This window comes from Salvelinus alpinus, chromosome 37 (genome assembly GCF_045679555.1).
Source record: "Salvelinus alpinus chromosome 37, SLU_Salpinus.1, whole genome shotgun sequence".
NCBI lineage: Eukaryota > Metazoa > Chordata > Actinopteri > Salmoniformes > Salmonidae > Salvelinus > Salvelinus alpinus.
The window spans coordinates 3,297,287-3,322,344 of NC_092122.1; the positions used below are offsets into that span (position 1 = coordinate 3,297,287).

A 25,058-nucleotide genomic window follows, 5' to 3' on the forward strand; every position below is an offset into this window, starting at 1 on the left:
AGCCCGGCTTTAGACCGCTCCAACCCCAGAACTATATATCCTTCTGCTATGTCAAAGTCCTTCTCAGATTTTATGGATCAGAATGGGTGTACAGATCCCTGGAGATTTCAGAATCCCCAGGCAAGAGTATTCTTTCTTTTCACATGTACACCATTCTTTTTTCTCGAATTGACTATTTCTTTATTGATCATAAGTTACTTCCAAATGTCACCTCTTCTGAATATTTACCCATTGTAATTTCTGACCATGGACCTTTAGCACTCAATTATCATACTCTTCTCTGTTGGAGATTCCATTCTCTTCTCCTGTCTGATGCAGACAGACAAGCTCAACCTCTCATTCTCCCTTATGGGAATCACTTAAGCCCTATCTTAGAGGAGTAATTATTCCTTATTCTTCTCATTTAAACAAAACTTAGAAAGCTAAACCAGAAGAACTCACTAAAGCCATCCTTGACTCAGACCATCAGTATGCCCTGACGCCATCCCCAGAGCTATATAAACAACGCTTGAACGGCCTCCCGGGTGGCGCAGTGGTCTAGAGCACTGCATCGCAGTGCTATGCTGCGCCACCAGAGTCTGGGTTCGCGCCCAGGCTCTGTCGCAGCCGGCCGCGACCGGGAGGTCCGTGGGGCGACGCACAATTGGCTTAGCGTCGTCCGGGTTAGGGAGGGTTTGGCCGGTAGGGATATCCTTGTCTCATCGCGCTCCAGCGACTCCTGTGGCGGGCCGGGCGCAGTGCGCGCTAACCGAGGGGGCGGGTGCACGGTGTTTCCTCCGACACATTGGTGCGGCTGGCTTCCGGGTTGGAGGCGCGCTGTGTTAAGAAGCAGTGCGGCTAGGTTGGGTTGTGCTTCGGAGGACGCATGACTTTCGACCTTCGTCTCTCCCGAGCCCGTACGGGAGTTGTAGCGATGAGACAAGATAGTAATTACTAGCGATTGGATACCACGAAAAATTGGGGAGAAAAGGGGATAAAATTAAAAATAAAAAAAAAAATAAAAAAAAACAACGCTTGAACTTACAATCTGAATTCAATCTCTTGTCCACTACAGATGCAGAACGGTTACTATTGCATTCACATGGTACCTACTATGAAAAGGGCGACAGGGCAAGTCGTCTGCTCGCACACCAATTAAAACGCAGTGCTGCTACCCGTCTGATTCCCCAAATTAAAGATTCCCCTCATAGCTTGATTTCTGACCCTATGGGGATCAATGACACCTTCAAATCTTTCTATTCCTCCCTGTATATGACTGAATTTCCATCAGATACTACAGATACAGATACAGATACTACTATGACTACATTTCTGGGTGAACTGGAGACTCCCACAGTTGAGGCTGAAACTGCAGATGACCTTGATTCCCCTCTCAGGCTTGAAGAAGTTATTCAGTCTAGCAAGTCAATACAGAGCAGCAAGGCTCCAGGGCCTGATGTATTTCCAACTGAGTTCTTTAAGAAATTCTGTACCAAGTTAGCCCCTTTACTTTTATCTATGTATAATGAATCACTTGAACGTGGCTCGTTGCCACCTACGCTAACATAGGCTTCAATAGCACTTCTCCTTAAGAAGGGGAAAGACCCCAGTTCCTGTTCTTCACTTAGGCCCCTTAATGTGGATGTGAAGGTGCTGGCAAAGGTGATAGCGAGGCGTCTGGAAATAGTCTTACCAAGACTCATATCACAGGAACAAACCGGCTTTATAAAGGACAGATATTAATTTTTAACATTCCGACACTGTTTAACATGATTTATTTTAAACAATTCTCCAAGTCCCATGAGGTGGTAATCTCCCTAGACGCAGAGAAGGCATTCGACAGAATTGAGTGGGAGTACCTATTTGCTGTTCTTCAAAAATGTGGATTTGGGGATAAATTTAGCTCATGGATCCGTCTCTTGTATAAATCTCCCCAGGCCAGTGTCTGTACCAATGACACCCGTTCTGATTACTTTGCCCTGGAACGTGGGACATGCCAAGGCTGCCCACTGTCCCCTTTATTATTTACACCCGTTCTGATTATTTTGCCCTGGAACGTGGGACATTGAGCACCTTTTAGTAGCTTTACGGACATCCTCCTCTTTCCAAGGTGTAACACGGGAAGGAGTTAAACATAGGTTATCATTATATGCAGATGATTTGTTACTCTATGTAAACAACCCTGTAACCTGTTTACCTTCTATCCTTTCTATTCTGGAGAACTTTGGTTCCTTCCCCGGATACAAGCTGAATCTCCAGAAAAGTGAGTGCTTCCCAATCAATCCAGCAGCGCTACAGGTCCAGCAGACAGACTTGCCCTTTCAGCTTAGCCGCTCTGGTTTCAAATACCTTGGAGTGAACGTAACTCGTTCATTACATGCTCTTTTTTCCGCAAACTTTTCTCCCCTTCTTGCGCAAATGGAAACAGATTTTCAGAGATGGGGTAGCTTACCCTAATAAGAAGGATTAATGCTGTAAAAATTAACAGTTTACCCAAATTCCTTTATCTATTTCAATCTATCCCATTGTTTTTACTAAAGTGTTTTTTTAAAGTCAATCAGACTGTTACCACATTTATCTGGGGATGAAAGGTACCCAGAGTCAGTAGATCTTTACTTCAGAGATGCAAGTTTAGTGGAGGGCTGGCACAACCTAACTTTTTATACTATTACTGGGCAGGTAACTTTCAGAAATTGTCATTCTGGTTACATGCTCCAGATACCCCATGGTGCCACCTAGAGGCACATTCTTGTATTTCTGCTTCTCTTCCTGCTTTACTCTGCTCTTCTCTCAAATCAAATTTTATTAGTCACATGCACTGAATACAACAGGTGTAGAACTTACAGTGAAATGCTTACTTACTGTTCAGGAGTCTTATGGCTTGGGGGTAGGAGCTGTTTAGAAGCCTCATGGACCTAGACTTGGCGCTCCGATACCGCATGCCGTGCGGTAGCAGAGAGAACAGTCTATGACTAGGGTGGCTGGAGTCTTTCACAATTTGTAGGGCATTCCTCTGACACCGCCTGGTATAGAGGTCCTGGATGGCAGGAAGCTTGGCCCCAGTGATGTACTGGGCCGTACGCACTACCCTTTGTAATGCCTTGCGGTCGGAGGCCGAGCAGTTGCATTTACATTTACATTTAAGTCATTTAGCAGACGCTCTTATCCAGAGCGACTTACAAATTGGTGCATTCACCTTATGATATCCAGTGGAACAACCACTTTACAATAGTGCATCTAACTCTTTTAAGGGGGGGGGGGTTAGAAGGATTACTTTATCCTATCCTAGGTATTCCTTAAAGAGGTGGGGTTTCAGGTGTCTCCGGAAGGTGGTGATTGACTCCGCTGACCTGGCGTCGTGAGGGAGTTTGTTCCACCATTGGGGTGCCAGAGCAGCGAACAGTTTTGACTGGGCTGAGCGGGAACTGTACTTCCTCAGAGGTAGGGAGGCGAGCAGACCAGAGGTGGATGAACGCAGTGCCCTTGTTTGGGTGTAGGGCCTGATCAGAGCCTGAAGGTACGGAGGTGCCGTTCCCCTCACAGCTCCGTAGGCAAGCACCATGGTCTTGTAGCGGATGCGACCTTCAACTGGAAGCCAGTGGAGAGAGCGGAGGAGCGGGGTGACGTGAGAGAACTTGGGAAAGTTGAACACCAGACGGGCTGCGGCGTTCTGGATGAGTTGTAGGGGTTTAATGGCACAGGCAGGGAGCCCAGCCAACAGCGAGTTGCAGTAATCCAGACGGGAGATGACAAGTGCCTGGATTAGGACCTGCGCCGCTTCCTGCGTGAGGCAGGGTCGTACTCTGCGAATGTTGTAGAGCATGAACCTACAGGAACGGGTCACCGCCTTGATGTTAGTTGAGAACGACAGGGTGTTGTCCAGGATCACGCCAAGGTTCTTAGCACTCTGGGAGGAGGACACAATGGAGTTGTCAACCGTGATGGCGAGATCATGGAACGGGCAGTCCTTCCCCGGGAGGAAGAGCAGCTCCGTCTTGCCGAGGTTCAGCTTGAGGTGGTGATCCGTCATCCACACTGATATGTCTGCCAGACATGCAGAGATGCGATTCACCACCTGGTTATCAGAGGGGGGAAAGGAGAAGATTAATTGTGTGTCGTCTGCATAGCAATGATAGGAGAGACCATGTGAGGATATGACAGAGCCAAGTGACTTGGTGTATAGCGAGAATAGGAGAGGGCCTAGAACAGAGCCCTGGGGGACACCAGTGGTGAGAGCACGTGGTGCGGAGACAGATTCTCGCCACGCCACCTGGTAGGAGCGACCTGTCAGGTAGGACGCAATCCAAGCGTGGGCCGCGCCGGAGATGCCCAGCTCGGAGAGGGTGGAGAGGAGGATCTGATGGTTCACAGTATCAAAGGCAGCCGATAGGTCTAGAAGGATGAGAGCAGAGGAGAGAGAGTTAGCTTTAGCAGTGCGGAGCGCCTCCGTGACACAGAGAAGAGCAGTCTCAGTTGAATGACTAGTCTTGAAACCTGACTGATTTGGATCAAGAAGGTCATTCTGAGAGAGATAGCAGGAGAGCTGGCCAAGGACGGCACGTTCAAGAGTTTTGGAGAGAAAAGAAAGAAGGGATACTGGTCTGTAGTTGTTGACATCGGAGGGATCGAGTGTAGGTTTTTTCAGAAGGGGTGCAACTCTCGCTCTCTTGAAGACGGAAGGGACGTAGCCAGCGGTCAAGGATGAGTTGATGAGCGAGGTGAGGTAAGGGAGAAGGTCTCCAGAAATGGTCTGGAGAAGAGAGGAGGGGATAGGGTCAAGCGGGCAGGTTGTTGGGCGGCCGGCCGTCACAAGACGCGAGATTTCATCTGGAGAGAGAGGGGAGAAAGAGGACAAAGCACAGGGTAGGGCAGTGTGAGCAGAACCAGCGGTGTCGTTTGACTTAGCAAACGAGGATCGGATGTCGTCGACCTTCTTTTCAAAATGGTTGACGAAGTCATCAGCAGAGAGGGAGGAGGGGGGAGGAGGGGGAGGAGGATTCAGGAGGGAGGAGAAGGTGGCAAAGAGCTTCCTAGGGTTAGAGGCAGATGCTTGGAATTTAGAGTGGTAGAAATTGGCTTTAGCAGCAGAGACAGAAGAGGAGAATGTAGAGAGGAGGGAGTGAAAGGATGCCAGGTCCGCAGGGAGGCGAGTTTTCCTCCATTTCCGCTCGGCTGCCCGGAGCCCTGTTCTGTGAGCTCGCAATGAGTCGTCGAGCCACGGAGCAGGAGGGGAGGACCGAGCCGGCCTGGAGGATAGGGGACATAGAGAGTCAAAGGATGCAGAAAGGGAGGAGAGGAGGGTTGAGGAGGCAGAATCAGGAGATAGGTTGGAGAAGGTTTGAGCAGAGGGAAGAGATGATAGGATGGAAGAGGAGAGAGTAGCGGGGGAGAGAGAGCGAAGGTTGGGACGGCGCGATACCATCCGAGTAGGGGCAGTGTGGGAAGTGTTGGATGAGAGCGAGAGGGAAAAGGATACAAGGTAGTGGTCGGAGACTTGGAGGGGAGTTGCAATGAGATTAGTGGAAGAACAGCATCTAGTAAAGATGAGGTCAAGCGTATTGCCTGCCTTGTGAGTGGGGGGGAAGGTGAGAGGGTGAGGTCAAAAGAGGAGAGGAGTGGAAAGAAGGAGGCAGAGAGGAATGAGTCAAAGGTAGACGTGGGGTTAAAGTCACCCAGAACTGTGAGAGGTGAGCCATCCTCAGGAAAGGAACTTATCAGGGCGTCAAGCTCATTGATGAACTCTCCAAGGGAACCTGGAGGGCGATAAATGATAAGGATGTTAAGCTTGAAAGGGCTGGTAACTGTGACAGCATGGAATTCAAAGGAGGCGATAGACAGATGGGTCAGGGGAGAAAGAGAGAATGTCCACTTGGGAGAGATGAGGATCCCAGTGCCACCACCCCGCTGACCAGAAGCTCTCGGGGTGTGCGAGAACACGTGGGCAGACGAGGAGAGAGCAGTAGGAGTAGCAGTGTTATCAGTGGTAATCCATGTTTCCGTCAGTGCCAAGAAGTCGAGGGACTGGAGGGAAGCATAGGCTGAGATGAACTCTGCCTTGTTGGCCGCAGATCGGCAGTTCCAGAGGCTGCCTGAGACCTGGAACTCCACGTGGGTCGTGCGCGCTGGGACCACCAGGTTAGAGTAGCAGCGGCCACGCGGTGTGAAGCGTTTGTATGGTCTGTGCAGAGAGGAGAGAACAGGGATAGACAGACACATAGTTGACAGGCTACAGAAGAGGCTACGCTAATGCAAAGGAGATTGGAATGACAAGTGGACTACACGTCTCGAATGTTCAGAAAGTTAAGCTTACGTTGCAAAAAATCTTATTGACTAAAATGATATAGTACTGCTGGCTGGTGAAATAGGCTAGCTAGCAGTGGCTGCGTTGTTGACTTTGTTTGAAAGTGTAGCTGGCTAGGTAACCTCTAACTGGCTAGGTAACCTCGACAATTACTCAAGACTACATAATTATCTTGGATACAAAGACGGCTATGTAGCCAGCTAAGATCAAACAAATCAAACTGTTGTACTGTAATGAAATGAAATGTAATACTACCTGTAATACTACCTGTGGAGCAAAGCGGAATGCAACTACTCGCTCCAAACCAAACCGGAAGTGCGTATCGTAGAGGGAGAGGCAATAGAAGTGTTGTTTCTTGTATTATTGTCTTTTGTGTCTTTAGAGGACTGCTTCACCTTAATGTCCCCTTTCCCTTTTCTTCTGTCCTTATTTTGTCCCACTTTGTCCCTTCTTTGTCCCTTCTTCTCTTCTGCCAACTAGACACTCCTTGTTAGCTAGCTATCTTCTTTCAGGAATGTCCCTAGCAACTGCCTAGCAACAGGTAAACAACTTAGCTAGCTAAGAAAACGGTATAATTTTATGAAAAATTGTTACTTTTTCAAAAGCCTTTCTTCTTTGTTTGCTGCTTGTTTGGTCTCCTATTCAGTTTGCAGTTTTCTTTTGATTTTTTTTCGATGTACTTTACTCTAAAAAAAAACATTTAAATTTCAATATTTGTAGGAGCTCATCTTTTCAGCTGCTGCTGCTTAATTATATACCATACCAGGCGGTGATGCAACCAGTCAGGATGCTCTCAATGGTGCCGCTGTAGAACCTTTTGAGGATCTGAGGACCCATGCCAAATCTTTTCAGTCTCCTGAGGGGGAATAGGTTTTGTCGTGCCCTCTTCACAACTGTCTTGGTGTGTTTGGACCATGTTAGTTTGTTGGTGATGTGGACACCAAGGAACTTGAAGCTCTCAACCTGCTCCGCTGCAGCCCCATCGATGAGAATGGGGGCGTGCTCGGTCCTCTTTTTCCTGGAGTCCACAATCATCTCCTTTGTCTTGGTCACGTTAAGGGAGAGGTTGTTGTCCTGGTACCACATGGCCAGGTCTCTGACCTCCTCCCTATAGGCTGTCTCGTCGTTGTCGGTGATCAGGCCTACCATTGTTGTGTCATCTGCAAACTTAATGATGGTGTTGGAGTCGTGCCTGGCCGTGCAGTCATGAGTGAACAGGAGTACAGGAGAGGACTGAGCACGCACCCCTGAGGGGCCCCTGCGTTGAGGATCAGCGTGGCAGGTGTGTTGTTACCTACCCTTACCATCTGGTGGCGGGCCGTCAGGAAGTCCAGGATCCAGTTGCAGAGGGAGGTGTTTAGTCCCAGGGTTCTTAGCTTATTGATGAGCTTTGAGGGCACTATGGTGTTGAATGCTGAGCTGTAGTCAATGAATAGCATTCTCACATACTCTAGGTGTTCCTTTTGTCCAGGTGGGAAAGGGCAGTGTGGAGTGCAATAGAGATTGCATCATTTGTGGATCGGTTGGGGCGGTATGCAAATTGGAGTGGGTCTAGGGTTTCTGGGATAATGATGTTGATGTGAGCCATGACCAGTCTTTCAAAGCACTTCATGGCTACAGACGTGAGTGCTACAGGTTGGTAGTCATTTAGACAGGTTACCTTAGTGTTCTTTGGCACAGGCACTATGGTGGTCTGCTTAAAACATGTTGGTATTACAGAGTTGGACAGGGAGAGGTTGAAAATGTCAGTGAAGACACTTGCTAGTTGGTCAGCGCATGCTCGCAGTACACGTCCTGGTAATCCGTCTGGTGAATGTTGACCTGTTTAAAGGTCTTACTCACATCGGCTGCGGAGAGCGTGATCACACAGTCGTCCGGAACAGCTGGTGCTCTCATGCATGTTTCAGTGTTATTTGCCTTGAAGCGAGCATAGAAGTAGTTTAACTCGTCTGGTAGGCTCATGTCACTGGGCAGCTCTCAGCTGTGCATCCCTTTGTAGTCTGTAATGGTTTGCAAGTCCCGCCACATCTGACGAGCGACATCCCCCTCTTGCTATACTCGCAATCCTGTAGTGCTTTCCACAGTTAAGATTTGGTACCAGTTTCGATAGCATTTTAAATTCTCCGCTGCATCTACTATGGGTCCTATCGATAAGAATCACTTATTCCCCACTTCTCTAATAGATAATGCTCTCTCTTACTGGACAAGGAAAGGTATTAAGTGCTTCCAAGACTTCTAGTTTTCCCAACCTGGCCTCTAAATACTCTTTGCCTCCATCTCACTTTTTCCGTTACCTTCAAATTAGGCATTGTATCTCCTCCCAAATTTCTGTCTTCCCAGCTCCACCCCCTTGCCAACCCTGGGATGGCATATTGACTCTATTACCTCGACAGAAAGCAGTCATTTCTCAGATCTGTGTATTTTGTCATTGGACGAACACTCCACCAACAAAATGAAATCTGCTTGGGAACGGGAAATGGGTGTTGAATTTACACAGGAGTGGTGGGATGAGGCGATTAATGAAGTACGTTCCACTACATCTTGTGCTCGTCTTGGTCTCATACAATTTAAGGTTTTACATAGGATGCATTTTTACAAATCCAGATTGTCTACCATCCACATGTAAATGATGAGTGTGATAGATGTCATGTCTGTAACGCCCTGATCTATTTCACCTGTGCTTCTCTCCACCCCATCCAGGTGTCGCCCATCTTCCCCAATTATCCTCTGGGTATTTATACCTGTGTTTTCTGTCTGTCTGTGCCAGTTCATCTTGTTCGTCAAGCTTACCAGCGTTTGTCCTGTCAGCGCCTGTCTTTTCCCAGCCTCTCTTTTTCTTGTCCTCCTGGTTTTTGACCCCTCTGCCTGTCCCTGAGTCTGCCTGCCGTCCTGTACCTTTGCTCCACCTCTGGATTATCAACCCCTGCCTGCCTTGACCTGTCATTTGCCTGCCCCTGTTACAATAAACATTTTTAATTTACACAGTCTGCACTTGGGCCTTACCTTGATACCTGATAGTACGATCTGGCCATGACTGACCCAGCAGACTTGGACCAGCTCCGCAACGCCATCTCCTCCCAAGGAGCCACCATTGGTAGGCATGAATTGCTTCACGGTCTGATGGAAGGGTTCCAGTATTGCTGGGGCAAATCTGTGGGTTGCCTACTTGGCCGCCTACCATGACAGTAACCTCCCAGCCCCTCTGTAACCCAGCTGGTAACAGCTCCGTCACCCGGGTTTCCCGGGAACCTCGCTTAGCTCCCCCGGAGCGCTACGATGGAGATTCCAGAACCTGCTGGGCCTTTCTCTCCCAGTGCTCCCTCATTTTTGAGCAGCAGCTCACTCAGGGATCCCATCTTGCAGCTGAACTCCGGAAGTCCCCGGCATCTATGTCCCAGAGAGGATCCGGGCTTACCCGAGTCCCTCCAAGAGCCTCCAGAGACTTCCGATGCAGGGCTAGGCTGTCTCCAGCCGAAAGCGTACGCAGACTTGAGACCCAGAGTTGTCTGTATTGTGGTACTGCCGGTCATTTTGTGTTTACCTGTCTTATCAAGAGACCTAGCTCATTCGTTGGAGTGAGTACACTGGTGGGTCGGAAAGATCATTGTTATTTTCCCCTTACTCGCCCCCCTCTCCATGTCACCCTGATTTGGGGCGACCAGTCCAAGTCTCTCCAGGTACTCATCGACTATGGGGGGCCGATGTGAGTCTCATGGACGTTACCCTGGCGTCCGAGCTGGGCATCCAGTCCAAGCAAGTTATCCAGTCCAAGCAAGTTTGTCTAAGGTTTACTGATCACTTATTTCTGTTTTTCTATTTTTAATCTGTATTGAGATGTTTGTATATCCCCCCCATATTCTTGATTGTTTATTTGTTGTGAAATCTCTGTAGAATTGGTTTTCTAGGACCGAAGTGAGGTAGGGTAGGGACTAGGGGGGTTGGGTGGATGTGTTGTATGTAGGGAGGGTGGTTGGGATATGGTAAAGTCTTTGTACTTACATTGATGTAAAAATAAAGGATCTCTCTGTACTTTGTTCCGTTCATCTTTGCCTCAACCTGACTAGTCTGCCAGTCCCTACCACTGAAAAACTTCCCCACTGTATGATACTGCCACCACCATGCTTCACCGTAGGGATGGTGCCAGGTTTCGTCCAGACGTGATGCTTGGCATTCAGGCCAAAGAGTTCAATCTTGGTTTCATCAGATCAGAGAATATTTTTCTCATGGTCTGAGAGTCCTTTGGTGCTTTTTGGTAGACTCCAAGCGGGCTGTCATGTGACTTTTACTGAGGAGTGACTTCCGTCTGGCCACTCTACCATAAAGGCCTGTGATTGGTGGAGTTCTGCAGAGATGGTTGTCCTTCTGGGAGGTTCTCCCATCTCCACAGAGGAACTCTAGAGCTATCTCAGTGACCATTGGGTTGTTGGTCACCTCCCTGACCAAGGCCCTTGCAAACTTCTTCCATTTAAGAATGATGGAGGCCACTGTGTTCTTGGTGACCTTCAATACAGCAGAAATGTTTTAGTACCCTTCCCCAGATTTGTGCCTCGACACAATCCTGTCTCGGAGCTCTACGGACAATTCCTTCGACCTCGTGGCTTGGTTTTTGCTCTGACATGCACTGTCAACTGTGGGATCTTCATATGACTTCAACTGATTTTTTTGGGGGGGGGGTGGGTTCATTAGAATAATACCCAGCATGCCTTAACACTGTAAATTTACATTTACGTGTTGGCCATTTAGCAGACGCTATTATCCAGAGTGACTTCAGTTAGTGCATTCAACAAAGGTAGATAAACAACCACATGTAAAAAGTAACAATTAAAACGTTTCTGTAACCGTTACAGAGAATACCGTTGTAGTTAAGTGGACTGTTTGACATTAGTATAGAGTGCACTGCTAGTTTTGGAACTGATTAAAAATCTCACACATGAGCAAGAGGTTAATGTTCCCTACTGAAATCTTGGTGAAATCATTCCAAAGATTTGGTCAGTTCTGAAATGTTACATTTTCTAAGTAGTTTCAACTGTATAGGAAGTTGATATAACTTCACATTTTAAGGCAGCCAGGTTACAAACTTTGGTAAGATAAAACAACAAAAAGTTATGTTTTTTGGACTATCCAATACTTCCTCTCCACTTCATAATTTGTCAAAACAACTTGAGTAGCTTTGTTAGAACAAAAAATCTGTTGAAGCACATTGATTTGACTAAAAGTATCAAGTTCACTCAAGTTATTAAATCCAACTTGTCAGTTCCACTTACTTTACTAGGTTTAGGTAACTTTAGATTGCGTTAACTCAACACAAAATCCAAATTGTACTTAAAAATGTTATGGTAGCCCGGTTATAAACTTTTTTTTATTTGACTTTTTTTTTTTTTAAGTGACATACAGTCAATCTTTGTCATTCCCTCGCAGTGTAATGGGTTCTATTTTTTTAAAATTTATTTAACCTTTATTTAACTCGGCAAGTCAGTTAAGAACAAATTCTTATTTACAATGACGGCCTATGGGTAAATGGCATAGTACGATGATGTAATATATAAAGGGTCTCCTATTGTAACTACTGCAACAGGTCAACTGGAGAGAGGGGTGATGATGTCAATGAATCCAGATGGTGGAAAGACAATAGACACTGGCTGTCTCCTATACAGACCACACCCTGCCGCTAGGATGTTTACTTTGGCTCAGTGCTACATTGTTTGTCCTCCCATTTGTCATGTGTTAGTGATCACAGGATTTTGGGTGGATAATTTTTTTTTATTTAAATCATGTTGTGCATTTTTATGATGACGTATATTAACATAGGCCTATGGTAAACCTACTAAGGTTTCGGCGTTCCATTTCCCTGTGTTCCATTCCACTCTGTTATATCTATTCCACTGTCGTCCAATAGATTCATTTAACTGAGGGGGTAAACTCATGTATCACATACTGTATTAGATGGCTATTCTCCCTCCCTCCTCTCCTGATGTTGCTGCAATCCTATGAATCTCACACATGAAGCCATGGCACCCAATGGGGTTTAAGTCGCTCCTACTTTCTCAGCCAATGAGGTGAGAGGACACTGATCCTGCTAAGGACTTCCAGTCAGCTGCAGCAAGGGCATAGTTTGGTGAACATGCAAGCAGGGAGCGTGTAGTGTGGTGCAGCAAGCTATCTGTCTCTCTCTGTCTCTCTCTATCCCTACACCTCCCTCTCTCCCTGTCAGATATCCTTATCATCACACACATTGGGTACATGTGACCACAGGACACAATGACACACACGAACAGTCCAGTCACACCATTTACAAGAAGGTCATGAGCAGTAGCGATGCTTGCTGTAATGTGAGGCACTTGAGATGAAGAGATTTGGTTTAAATGTATCCCTCAAAATATGTGTAATGAATTTAATGGGAACGGGACATGTGACAGAAATGGCCAACCTCTGTATGGCACAAATCACTACTAGACCAGTGTTTCCCAACTCGATTACCCTCAACAGTACACATTTTTGTTGTAGCCCCAGACAAGCACACCTGATTCAACTTGTAATCTAATCAAGCCTTCCATGAGTTGAATCAGGTGAGTTTGTCCAGTGTTACAACGATCATGTGTTGTGTTGGGAGTACTCCAGGACTGGAGTTAGGAAACACTGTACTACACACACTCACATAGACATTACTGTATGTAGCCAAGCAAACGCTCAACCCTGTGCTATCTAGTGTTTGTATGTTGGAAAATTACTGGGCTGACTCCTTATGCTGTTTACCCAGCAACATTATCAGTGATGACCTTGTGCCACTGACATGCACTGCAGTTGCTTAGTGACAGGCCATCATACGTGTAATGGATTGGCACTGCAGTGAATGTGTAGACTTAACTAGACTTTGCATCCTATGTGCGCTCATTTATCAGAGTAGAACCAATTAGATTCAAGACCAATAGTGGTGACCAGGTGTAGGCCTATAACAAACTCAGCTATAAATTGTGCATAATAACAGAACTCTGGTTTTTAGTTATTATTACTGTCAATGCTGTATTCGTATGCCATGTCAAGTATTGGGTTGAGTGCCAATGTTTACACATCATTTGATTTTCAAGGGTACTACTCTTGACCTCACTGTGTCACAACCACATTATAATTAAGCAATAAGGCCTGAGGGAATGTGGTATATTGCCAATATACTACGTCTAGGGGTTGTTCTTTGCACGACACAACACAGAGTGCCTGGATACAGCCCTTAGCCGTGGTATATTGGCCATATACCACAAACCCCTGAGATGCCTTCTTGGTATTATAAACTGGTTACCAACGTAATTAGAACAGTAATAGTACTTTGTCATACCCATGGTATACATTCTGATATACCACAGCTTTCAACCAATCAGCATTCAGGGCTCTAACTACCCGGTTTGTAATCCCTGACCAATCAGATACATAGATAATTAGAAGGAGCTAGCATGTGACCAATCACACTCCTAAATGCTTTTGAACAATGACGGGATTCAATTAATCTGGCCTGGGCGCTGGGGTAAGCGTGTTTTGCAAAGGGTGAAAGTTGATTGCATTCGTTTTGGAATCGGGCTGCCTCCAGGCATGAGCCAGGTGCCTTAAAACAAAAGTCAAATAATTAAAGGGATACTTCGGAATTTTGGCAATGATGAACTTGTGGATACGTCTCTGTGTCCAGTATGAAGGATGTTGGAGGTTGTTTTGTGAGCCAATGCTAACTAGCATTAGTACAATGACTGGAAGTCTAGCAGATAGACTGGTAGACTTCCAGTCATTGCGCAAATGCTAGTTAGCAATTGCGCTATAGCTAGTTAGCAACTTCCTTCAAACTGCACGCAAAGACATTAAAATGGTATCCACAAATTCATCTAAATCTGGGGAAGTAGGTAAAGGGCCTCATTGCCAAAATCCCGAAGTATCCCTTTGGAGTAATGAGCAGGATTCTGTGTTATCACATGCAAAAGTGATTGCTTTTGATTAAAACACTTTATCTGCCTTCCCAATGAAAACTAATTTGAAAATTCAAACATATATTTTATGGAAAAGAGATGTATGTTTCTGGATGATGCACCATGCTGACTCGTTGACAACATGACGAGATTACTGTTCAATTTGAGAAGGGGACTCCTCCTTCACAGCTTTTGCCCATTCACGTAACGGGCCATAGACCGGTGCTCCAGGGCTCAGCATAATCCAATCCGTACAATGATAGCCATTGTTCCTTCTAATAAAGGACACGAGTCAAAACTGACCCTTCAAAACACAATATAAACAGACGTGATAAACAGACGTGATTTCATTTGTTCTCTAACTGTGCATGGTTAATAGCGATGTTTTCAATGTAATAAAGGACAATTATTTTTGCATTCACACTTTGGACAACTGATCTCTTTCTTGGACACAGTCCCTGAATGTGTATCACACAACTATATATATCATCACGTGTGATGTTCTTAAGTTAATAAGAAAAACAGTAGTCACATGATACACCTCAAGTTTTACCTCAAGTTTCCCAAACAATAGCTCATTGTTTGCTATTAACCTTCATACTAAACATGACAAAGGCCCATGAGGCCATGGCCTCACTACATAGGGAACACGGTGTAATTTCGGCTACACAAGACGGTGTAATTTCGGCGTGCTCAGCCCACCCCTTAAATCGACCCAGCTTTTGTGACACAGGAACACAGGCTACTGTTTCAGAGTGACCTCCACAAACCCACACAAGGGCAGAAACACAATGGAGTGGACACACACACACACACACACACTTCTGCATGACCGCACACACGTTCACACATGCGCACACACAGAGGAGAAAGGACGTTGATATGAACTGTTTCCTGTGCTGTGGTCAGATGTGGTGCTGTCAAATCATGAAGAGACAACAATAAGTGCCTGATAGAAAATAGTTCCAATATCACCAGGGCAGGCTTAGACTATTTCCAATATCTTGTTTTTCAAATGTTTTTCCAAAGTGCTACCTTATAGTAGTAGTCTTCAGTTCCGCATTGGGTCTTCAGTTTTATCTTCAGTTGCAGTATTAAAATAACATGGAAGATAGAAGTGGAAAAACATTGGCAGGCCTGTCTCTCTGGGGATTGGGAGAACTGCCACTGATGGGCTGCAGCTGTCACCACCTCAGTAGTCCACAGTGATGTATATTAGGGACCAGGGTAAAAATAGCAAACCGAGCTTGTCCCCCTCAGCAGCTATTCTTTTAGAGTTTATGCACCAAGATGATGTTAATTTGAGGAAATGTTTGTTTATTCTATTTTACTGAGCCATTACGTTATGTTCTTATATTTTGTTATGTATACTGTACATACGACTAATCCAACTTGAATGGATAGCTAGTTATCTATAGCAGTACTGAGCATCTCTGGAATGTTATGTTGCTTGAGGTGGTGGTTAGACTTTCTATGTACTTCCCAGGACTAATGGATGAAACAAAAAGTGTAGACATGATACATTAGGCTACATAACACCACAAGTAATATAGATAAGAAATGACAAAATTACTGACTGAATGAATAAATCATACCATGATATCAATATCTGTACAGACATTTCCGAATTTCACATTTCAGAAATGCTCAGCAACACCCCCCCCCCCCCCACACTTGAAATAAACCATGTTTTTTCCCAAACAGCAGTAGCAGCAGAGAACATCTGAGTCATTACCTTTTGAAAGCACACAATGGTTACCAGGTTATACAGAGGTCACCAAGGGGTCACAGAGAAATGGGAATCCATATCCCATGACCACCCCCCCCAACCTCAGCAGACCTGAGCTCCAGGTACACAAACACAACCCACATTTCATTTCCTGGAAACATCGCTTCTATTGTGTGTCTGCTGCTTTCAGGGAAGGGAAATGTGAAAACCCCATTATTAGGAGCAACCAAATGGATTATACTGACATGGTTACTGAGTCACAATTCCGTCCTATTAACATTGGGAGGCCATCGATGTGATGCCTCTTGGGTTCATTGTGCTGCATGCGAGATTCACTAGTCCATTAGATTCCCCAGAGCCTTTGGCAGTTCTGCTCACCTCCTAGCCCTGCACCCAAATCACATACTATCAATACTCCTTGCTCAGGCCTCCATTTTACAAGACAGAATGACGCAGGCAACTTTGTTGTTCTGATAGGATGCATTTTTTATAAATGGTGTGATCCCCTAACAAGAGACAGTCATCAGATAAGTGCATCACTAGGGACAATAATTGTGTTTAACAAAGGAATAGGGTGCCATTCTGACAAACGCTGTACATAGTATATAGCTCCCTCTAGTGTTCATGTAGAGAACAGAAACAAATCCTGCACCTGTTTCTATTTCTGAGGGTATAGAGCCCCACAGAGGTGTCATAAAACCTACAAATCCTAGCGGTCAAACTAGGAAATGGTTCCAATACTTTTTCTACCATTCATTTTTCCCTTAGCCCTCATTTTAAGTGTTTCTAAAATTCCCTGTGTTTCATCCTGTAGGCTTACCCTAGCGTGGTTTTGATAACCATGTACAGTAAACGTCTCCCGGACAAGGTTACTTTTATCAATATTTTCAGCTTTTTTTTACTCAGATCCAAAAATGCTAATTAGCATCAAAGTAGACATCATGCAAGACTACAAATCCCTGCACGTAATCTCTAGCCGACACCTTTGCTAACAGGTATTGTGTCAATTTAAAACGTGCACAAGACAATTCACAGAATTGTCCATTTAAAGAAATGTAGCCAATTTATTAATTACTACATTTAGCTAACATTATAGTAAATCCAGCGATGCTTACCTTTGCCTCAATTCTGCAGTCTCGTCCAGATCATGGCATTTATAGTTCTTTATGATAGCAACATTAGCATTTCATTTTGGGGGGGTAAATAAAGGTGAATATATTGACAAGTCACCTTCTCCTAGAGAGGTTTACAGGGCTGTTCTTATGCATGACGCATTTCGGAGTGCCTGGACACAGCCCTTAGCCGTGGTATATCAGCCATATACCATAAACCAGAAGTGCCTTATTGCTATTATAAACTGGTTACCAGCGTAATTAGAGCAGTAAAAACATGTATCAGACCTATACCACAGGTGTGACAAAACATTTATTTTTACTGCTCTAATTACGCTGGTAACCCATTTATAATAACAATAAAGCACTTTGGGGGTTTGTGATATTGCTAATACCACGGCTAAGGGTTGTCGTATCCTTAGCCGTGGTATATTGGCCATATACCACACCCCCTTGTGCCTTATTGCTTAAGTACCCCAATACCCAAATTATTTTAATTGCAGTGGAAAACTTCCAAGAAATTAAAACCGGACATGTTTTAGAGGGAATCATTTATTTAAATAATTATATATCATTTCCACATAACTAATGACATGATTCAATAAAACCAGATCATGTTTCTACAGTACATATATTCTCCTAAACCTCAGTGCAGAGGGGGAACAAACATGGATCCCTCCCTTCCGGTCTCTCTTTCCCTTAAATATACATGGAAGGAACAGCCCTGTGCCTGGAGAGGAGCTGCTTTAGGAACATAAATATAGAAAACAGAGCTGTGTGCTGCAGCCAGGGTGGTGAGGTGTGAGTTGAGAGGGTGTCCCGGAGATGTAGTGAAGGGGTTGGAGTGTAGGTGGGCTTTTGTTAATTTTTTTACTCAGTGAGCCCCAGCTTCTTCTTGAGGGACTCTGGCATCTCGGGGGGAGGGGGACGGGGAAGGCGGAAGTAGACCTTCACGGAGTCGTAGATGAACCACTGCAGGGCGGTCAGGGTACCGATCATGATGATACGGGCAACCAGGCCCTTCCACACACCTTAGAGGGGGAGAGAATGGGAGAAGGGATGTTTAGGGGAGGTGTATAAATAAATTACATCTGCTTTGTTGTTTCTTTGAGCGGGCCAAACACCCAATGTTGGACAGTTATATATGCAAGAAAAAAAAAGAAAAAAAATTCAGTAGACTGACTATACAGCAACAGCACAGGAGCGCCCTCCAGAGGTTGATCTAAGGAGCGTGATGTTGGAATTGGGACATTAAATAAATCACACCCACCTACCCCCCTCTCCCAGTAATCTAAGAGGGTTTGATTGGATAAAGTAACCTGAGGTACCAAATCAGTTTCACGAATCACTTTAGTGATAACTTTGAGGAAGGATGCATTTCCTAAGACAAGCCCTACGGTTGTCCACTCACCTTTAGGTCCGAGCTTCTTGAGCACTTGGGCGGCAGTGCTGCCACTCTCCTTGTTCAGTACAGACACCACTGAGTCCGCTGGGTGGGACACGATGGCACAGAACACACCAGCTGCAGGGGACAGACAAATGTTCAGCACACAATCCTATATAGGCCCACTATATACCATCAAACAGAAGCCTGGGTCATCTTTACTAGTCACCAAATGGAAGAAAACTGATTGAAACAGGGAGGGACAACTACCTGTACATGCGCAATAAGAAATGCTTGTTTTCATTTTCTGTTGCAAAACATTTTGCTATGGTGTGCACTAATGAATACGACCCAGGTTTCTCTGGGTAGAAGTTGCAATTGGGCACAGATTTAGGATCATATTACACTTCCCCCAATCCTAACCTTAGTTATTACAAGGACAACACAAACCGGACTCTAGGTGAGCTACTAGACCTAGGGCCACCTTCATCCTATTTCCTGTGGTACTAATACTCACCGATGTAGCCGGCAGTGAAGGTGACAATCAGTTGTTCGCCCTTTGTGCACTCAGCGCGGGGTTTGGGCACCACATGTTTGTAGAGCAGCTCCACGGTCCTCTCAAAGCAGGCAAACTTCATCATGGTGTAGGGGATCTGCCTCATCCACAGGGGAACCACACCCTTGTAAAACCTGAGAGAAAGGGGGGGGGGGGGGGGAGAGAAAACACAAGGAAGAATGTCAGTTCCACGCAGGCAGATCAGAGTTCTCCTTCCTTCTGATCAGAAACCATAGGTGAAAGCAATATGGTGGTCACTAACAAGGCACTGACTTTCACCAGACAAGAGTGTAAAGAAGATGAACAAACTGTTAGACTATCCCAGCGCAAACCTGGAAAATAACATTAGGGCCTAGGTGATTGTCCATCCCCCAGCATAGCTGCACTGGTAGGGTCCCGCCAGTGGAACTGAGGGTTGCCAGTGCAGCAGAGGTGCTGGGAGGCAGGTAGACTGCTCTCACACGCCAATGACTCAAGCACCTCCAACTGTACAGCCAAAAAGCTGTTGAGGGCTTCCAAGCCGGAGCACTCAGAGACAACAGCACCAGCACAGGACTGCCCTCCAGAGGTGGATCTAAGGAGCGTGTTTGTTTGGTAACCTCACAAATCAGCTATGCAGAGCAAGAATTACTTTTGTAGGCTTATGTTCCATACCAGCCAAGAAACACCCAATTAATGTAATCAAGGCTACAAGTTGTATCAGATTTGTTTCACCTAGTGTAGGAGCAAAAGCATACACACGTCATAACTGTCCATGACCAGGGTTGAATACTTTTACGGGTTATACAGTCTCCAAAACAAATAGACCACCACAAACACAAAATCTACTCACGCCCATACTCCCTCCTCTGCGAACATCTTGGGAGCACACTGTCTGAGGTTGTTGGCGTAGCCAGGGCAAGTCTGGATACGCACTTTACACGCCTCCATGGGGGCCAGGGCAATATCAGCGAAGAACTCTGCACTGGCAGACGCAGCCAGGTACAGGGATGTCCTCCACAGGTAGGTGTTCTCCTGTTAGATGAGAGGGGGCGATGTCAGATGTGGTCCTGTGTGGGCTAGCAAGACCAATGTCATGGGTTCAAAGTCACGCAGGGATTAGTAAATGTAAGCGCTCATTGTACTGTACTTGGATAAAAGCGCCTGCTAACTAGCATGTCATTTATGATTTTTGGTGGGTGAACAAGTCCCTTTAAAACACTGTAAACCAGGGAATCCAAACGTGTTAGTTTCTACCCCTGACTGACCTCTCCAAGCATGTCGCTGTAGAAGATCTTGAACATCTCATAGAAGCCAAACTTGCAGAGACCCTGCATGGAGTAGCCGATGAAGGTAGGGGCCCAGCCCTTAGCCAGCCCTCGGGCTCCATCCTCCTTCAGTGTGAGGGAGAAGCCTTTGCCAATGCTCTTGTACTTGTCAGGGTCCACCTAAGGAAGAAAAACCAATTGATTAGTAGAGAGTCAAAGGAACAATGGGGGTAGACTAGATTAGAGCCCTATAGGCTGAAATCTAGGTCATTTTAGCTAAGGTTTCAAGGCCATGTTAATTTAAAAAAATAACTACCGGTAGCTAGGTTTCAGGTTGTGAACTAGGGGGTTATCCAGATTAACATTACTACTTACAGCTAGTGATTTATCTAATGTCTGCTAATCTACAGGAATCTTCCACCCAATCACAAATCTAGTTTTCCCACCCAATTTTGTCTTCATCTATTCAAGTGCATAGGAATTAAGAGTACATTTGGACTGCAAGGTCTTGACGGATTGTAAGGCCACAATTGTTGAACAACCCCTCAGACAATAAAGTTGAAACTAACTTCTTAGGGGTAGATTTGGGATTGGACACCTTTCCTTACAGGAGCTATGGAGGCCTTCACACAGCAGACAGCTACAGGGGGTACCACAAACCTGGATGCGGCACTTGACAAGGTCGAGGGGTACAACAGCTGTGTGTGTGAGGCCGCAGCTCAGGATACCCCCAAAGCCACACAGGGCATAATACTTTGTTGAGCCAAACTCACAGCTCACATCTGCAGAGTCTACAGCAAAAAACACAACAATACATACCCAACATGCAGTCACGACACATGCAACACAGGACAATAATCACCAACAAACATGCCACCATTACATTATAACACACCAGGGAATGAACCAGTTAAAATTTCAAACACTTGTGAATCAGGGTTCAGGTAAATTCCATTTAAATTCAGGAAGTAAACTGACATTCCAATTGACCTCAATGCTTCTCTATGATACATTTTTAAAATTTGAATTAGTTTACAGTGTACTTCCTGAATTGAAACTGACCTCAAACCTGCTTGTGATTTTAAATGGATTATTATATACCCAGGATTTATTTTACTCATTTGATGAAATAATCATAACACAGGGTTAAAAATCTGTAATAAAAAATAAAAGTTGAATTCTAACTTGACTCGAAAATGATTGTTGAAGCATGAGCTGTATAGTTAGCTAAAATACATATAGCATGCATAAATATATGAATCGTTTATACTTTAGTCAATTTAAAGCTGGGAATAATTCCATTGAGGTGTAAATTACTTGGGCCTCTGGACCTAGTTAATAAAGCTATAGGCTAAATTCCAGCAATGCATAGCTGCACTTTGACCATGTTATAAATAGCAGGGTGAACAATCTGAAAACATTTCCCCATTGTCACTCCTGACCTTTCAGTGACCTGCAAGTCCTTCAGCTTTGGATTGAGAAGGGGAATGGTAGCAGGCAGGGAGGTTCAGGAACACTGGTGATTGTGAATCACACACTTACCATGCTATGTGGGTCATTCGAAAACAAATATTTTTTTAAATCAGGTGATCAAGTGGGATAAAACGTGAGGAACAACAATGACAAAGATTCCACCACAACTGCACAAAACCGGGCTGCTTGATACATCCATTCTCCCATGCAAATTAATGCATTTCAGACAACAAAAACATGTGGCACCAGGCCACAGGGTTAGACAGACCTGCATTCTGCATTTGACCAGATCGAGGGGCACTAGGGCAGCATGTGTGGTGCCACAGCTGATGATGCCACCAAACCCACAGAGGAGTAAATACTTCCGTGAGCCGAACTCACAGCTGTCTCCCTCTGAAGAAAGAGCCAGGCAATACTTTCAAAATGGGGACTTGATGTTGTTCATTAGAAAAGTGGTAATAAGTAAAAGCAAACTGCATCTTCACTAGGCTGAAGGGAAAATGCAAGTGGAGCTTAATTGTGTGTCCTGTCCTATGTAGTCTGCATAGGCCTATGTCACAGGTGCAAAGAGCCATGCACACGTGGAACACTTACTTCCTGTGAGGGCAGACTGTGAGGGCGCTGTACTAGCAGAGCAGACTAGCTGTATAACTAATCAACCAACCAGCAGTGTTTAGGCTATAAAGAGGACACTGGCCAGCAAGCTCTAAAACTATCCAAAAGCCTGACCCAAATATGGTGGATCAATAATAGCTAATGTCACCTTTAGAACTAGGCTGGCTAAACCGTAAAAACTAAAAATATTCCATAGAACATTTTCAAGCAACAATGAAAAACAGCAATAATATTGCAATGGTCAGAATATAACTGGTGGGTGGTTGAAGGCCATGCTTTTACAAAAAGGATAGCATTTCAAGTGATCCTAAATCTAGACAAAACTTGTCAAACTTATTCGAATTGAGAACCAATTAAATGCACCCGTCTAGGGGTCAGACGCATATCATTAGCTGGTTGGTGTGCTAGAAAGCAATACACAGACATTCGCCTAACTACTACTTTGCCCTTTTGAGTCAGGGGCCTCACCTTAGTTTTAAACAGCGATTGAGGGAAGACATGAATTCAGTTCAGATACCTGCGGCATATTTCAAAGTTTACATTTGCCCTTCCATGTCCTCCATAGACAAGGCCTAGCTTGTCTTTGACATTCCACATTTAATTACCGTGGCTAGATAGCGTTACAAGTTTGACCAACACACAAGTCGTATCTATTGAATAACACATGTTGATATCTATTAAATAACACCTTAATAAAATTGGTATCTCGTCTCATCATCATTGATTCAGTTGGCTGCGTACTTGCTCGCTAGCTAGCTACTTGCTAACTGTACTTGTTAGCATGCAGAACATAGGTTTACCAGCGATTGCTGCGGCAGCGAGGTTGCGGCTCTGTCCATTTACAGGGAGGCTCTGTTTGGGCTCCTCGGTTTCTTGGAGGGAGAAGAGCGGGGCGTTGAAGGGATTAGCCCGAGACAACTGCGTTAGTGTGGTCGGATACATGATGTCCAAAACCGGGCTGTAGAATGAAAGCGAATGTTAGCAAGCTAGCTCACTACCTTGCTATAGAAACACGATCAGCAGTAAGACAACTCAGCTGACACTAAGAGCAGGCTTGGAATGTCACGTGAGTATATAACTATAGTTTGACATCCAGATAACATGGAATGGAAATGCAAACCGTATTCCATCATGTTATTGTTGGTGTTAGCTAACGAGCTATTCCGGTCTCTGGCTAGTTAGCTAAATTACGTTAACTAGCTCAATTATTTAGCAAGCTCACTACTACTAGCTGGTGAGCAACTGATTAGCTAGCTTTCCCAAGGTGGAACAGTTGCACAAGTCAAGCTAGCAACATTAAACGTCCTAAACACAGCATTACAGTAAAGACAAGCCTTAATATTCCCTTCCACTGTAACATTGTAAATTCGAATTATGTTAGATATTTCATAGTACTCCACTCACTCTCTCGGTGTCTTAAAATGGCGCCTCCGCTCTACTGCAACCGGCGGCTCACTGGGGCCGAACGACCTCGCGATAAAATAATTTGTCCTTCCCTGACGTCACGGAAAAAAGTGGGAGAGTCCTTCTGCGTTCTGTCCTATCGGGGACGATATATGGAATGACAATGCGATCAATCAAAATGCGGGGTCCAATCACGAAACAGGACTTTCCTAGGCCTTCAGCGCTATCGTAGAAGTACAATGCTAGAATGCTCTTTAAATTTGGTTTTAGAAGTGACAGTGCAACCAACCACATGGAAGACTAAACAGTTGATACATGATGGAGTGCTGTGTGTGTCAGATAAAGACAGGGAGTGAGGGGAAAAGAGAGAGGTAATGTAAACATATGTTTCCCAGGCCAATAAAGTCCTTTGAATTGAATTGAGAGGGGGGGGAGAGGCAGAGAGAGAGCTTGTGGGAGAGAGCTTGTGGGAGAGAGCGAGAGAGGTGAGAGTAAGTAGATTACTATGCCTTGGCAGTCTATTCTTGTCCATGGTATTAATCTAGGCCTGTGGAGCAGGGCAGTCTTCCATCCCTGCGCGTCAACAGTGTCAGTGCAGTCTTGACTTTTGCCGCATTCACGTGCTAGTCGGAACTAGGAAAATGGTTATAGTTATACACATATAATCCTGACATTTCTATTGAACCAGTAGGTTACTCACCTGCACATACTCTGACTCCTTTTAGAAGCAAGAGTTATTTTATACCTCCAGCCAATCGCAATCACTCCATCGAGACATATTGCAGACTTGTTGAAAAAGATGTTGCTCATCTCCTTAAGAACAAACAGGAGTCCAAATCTTTCCATAATTTACCTAAGGATGAAAAACAAGCTTTGCTGGATTCACAATCCGATACGTCAGCCCTTATTCGTCCTGCTGATAAGGGTGGGTCGGTTGTACTCATGGATAGGACAGATTATGTAAATGAGTGTCATAGACAACTACTTGACAACACCTTTTACAAGAAACTCAGAAGTGACCCCACTTCCCCATTTCAGAATACCATCTTTACTGTCCTAGATGGGTATTTAAGTTCTTGTCAGATAACCAAAAAAGAACATGACTTTTTGGCTATTCAACACCCTAAAATTGCCACTTTCTATACTTTTGTAGCGGACATAGATGCACTATCTAGATCACTCGCAGAACAGCTCCTCTCCTTTGTAAAGGACACCAGCAGTATGATCTCTATCATTGAATCTCTTGATCCTCTCCCTGAGAATACCGTGTTAGTTACTTTTGATGTTGAGTCGTTATACACAAATATTCCAC

At 45.0% G+C, this 25,058-nt stretch overlaps 1 protein-coding gene and 1 non-coding gene across 4 annotated transcripts; both read right to left on the reverse strand.

The window, feature by feature from the left end:
- Positions 1-17,603: 17,603 nt before the first annotated feature.
- On the reverse strand, positions 17,604-23,882 carry LOC139565605 (solute carrier family 25 member 3-like). 3 transcript variants are annotated; one of them, XM_071386029.1, is made up of 8 exons: positions 23,747-23,882; positions 23,143-23,300; positions 20,915-21,045; positions 20,255-20,434; positions 19,840-20,021; positions 18,969-19,141; positions 18,479-18,589; positions 17,604-18,098 (listed from the first exon to the last, which is right to left on the reverse strand). In XM_071386029.1, the coding sequence occupies exons 2-8, from the start codon at positions 23,282-23,284 to the stop codon at positions 17,938-17,940; spliced, it is 1,080 nt and encodes a 359-aa protein (XP_071242130.1). In that variant the 5' UTR covers positions 23,285-23,300; positions 23,747-23,882; the 3' UTR covers positions 17,604-17,937. The 3 variants fall into 3 exon arrangements, with proteins under 3 accessions (XP_071242130.1, XP_071242131.1, XP_071242132.1); XM_071386030.1 differs by lacking the exon at positions 20,915-21,045 and adding an exon at positions 21,996-22,120; XM_071386031.1 differs by lacking the exon at positions 20,915-21,045.
- On the reverse strand, positions 19,367-19,595 carry LOC139566138 (small nucleolar RNA SNORA53). The gene has a single exon (XR_011673061.1). It is a non-coding gene; the product is annotated as a small nucleolar RNA SNORA53 (small nucleolar RNA).
- Positions 23,883-25,058: the final 1,176 nt, after the last annotated feature.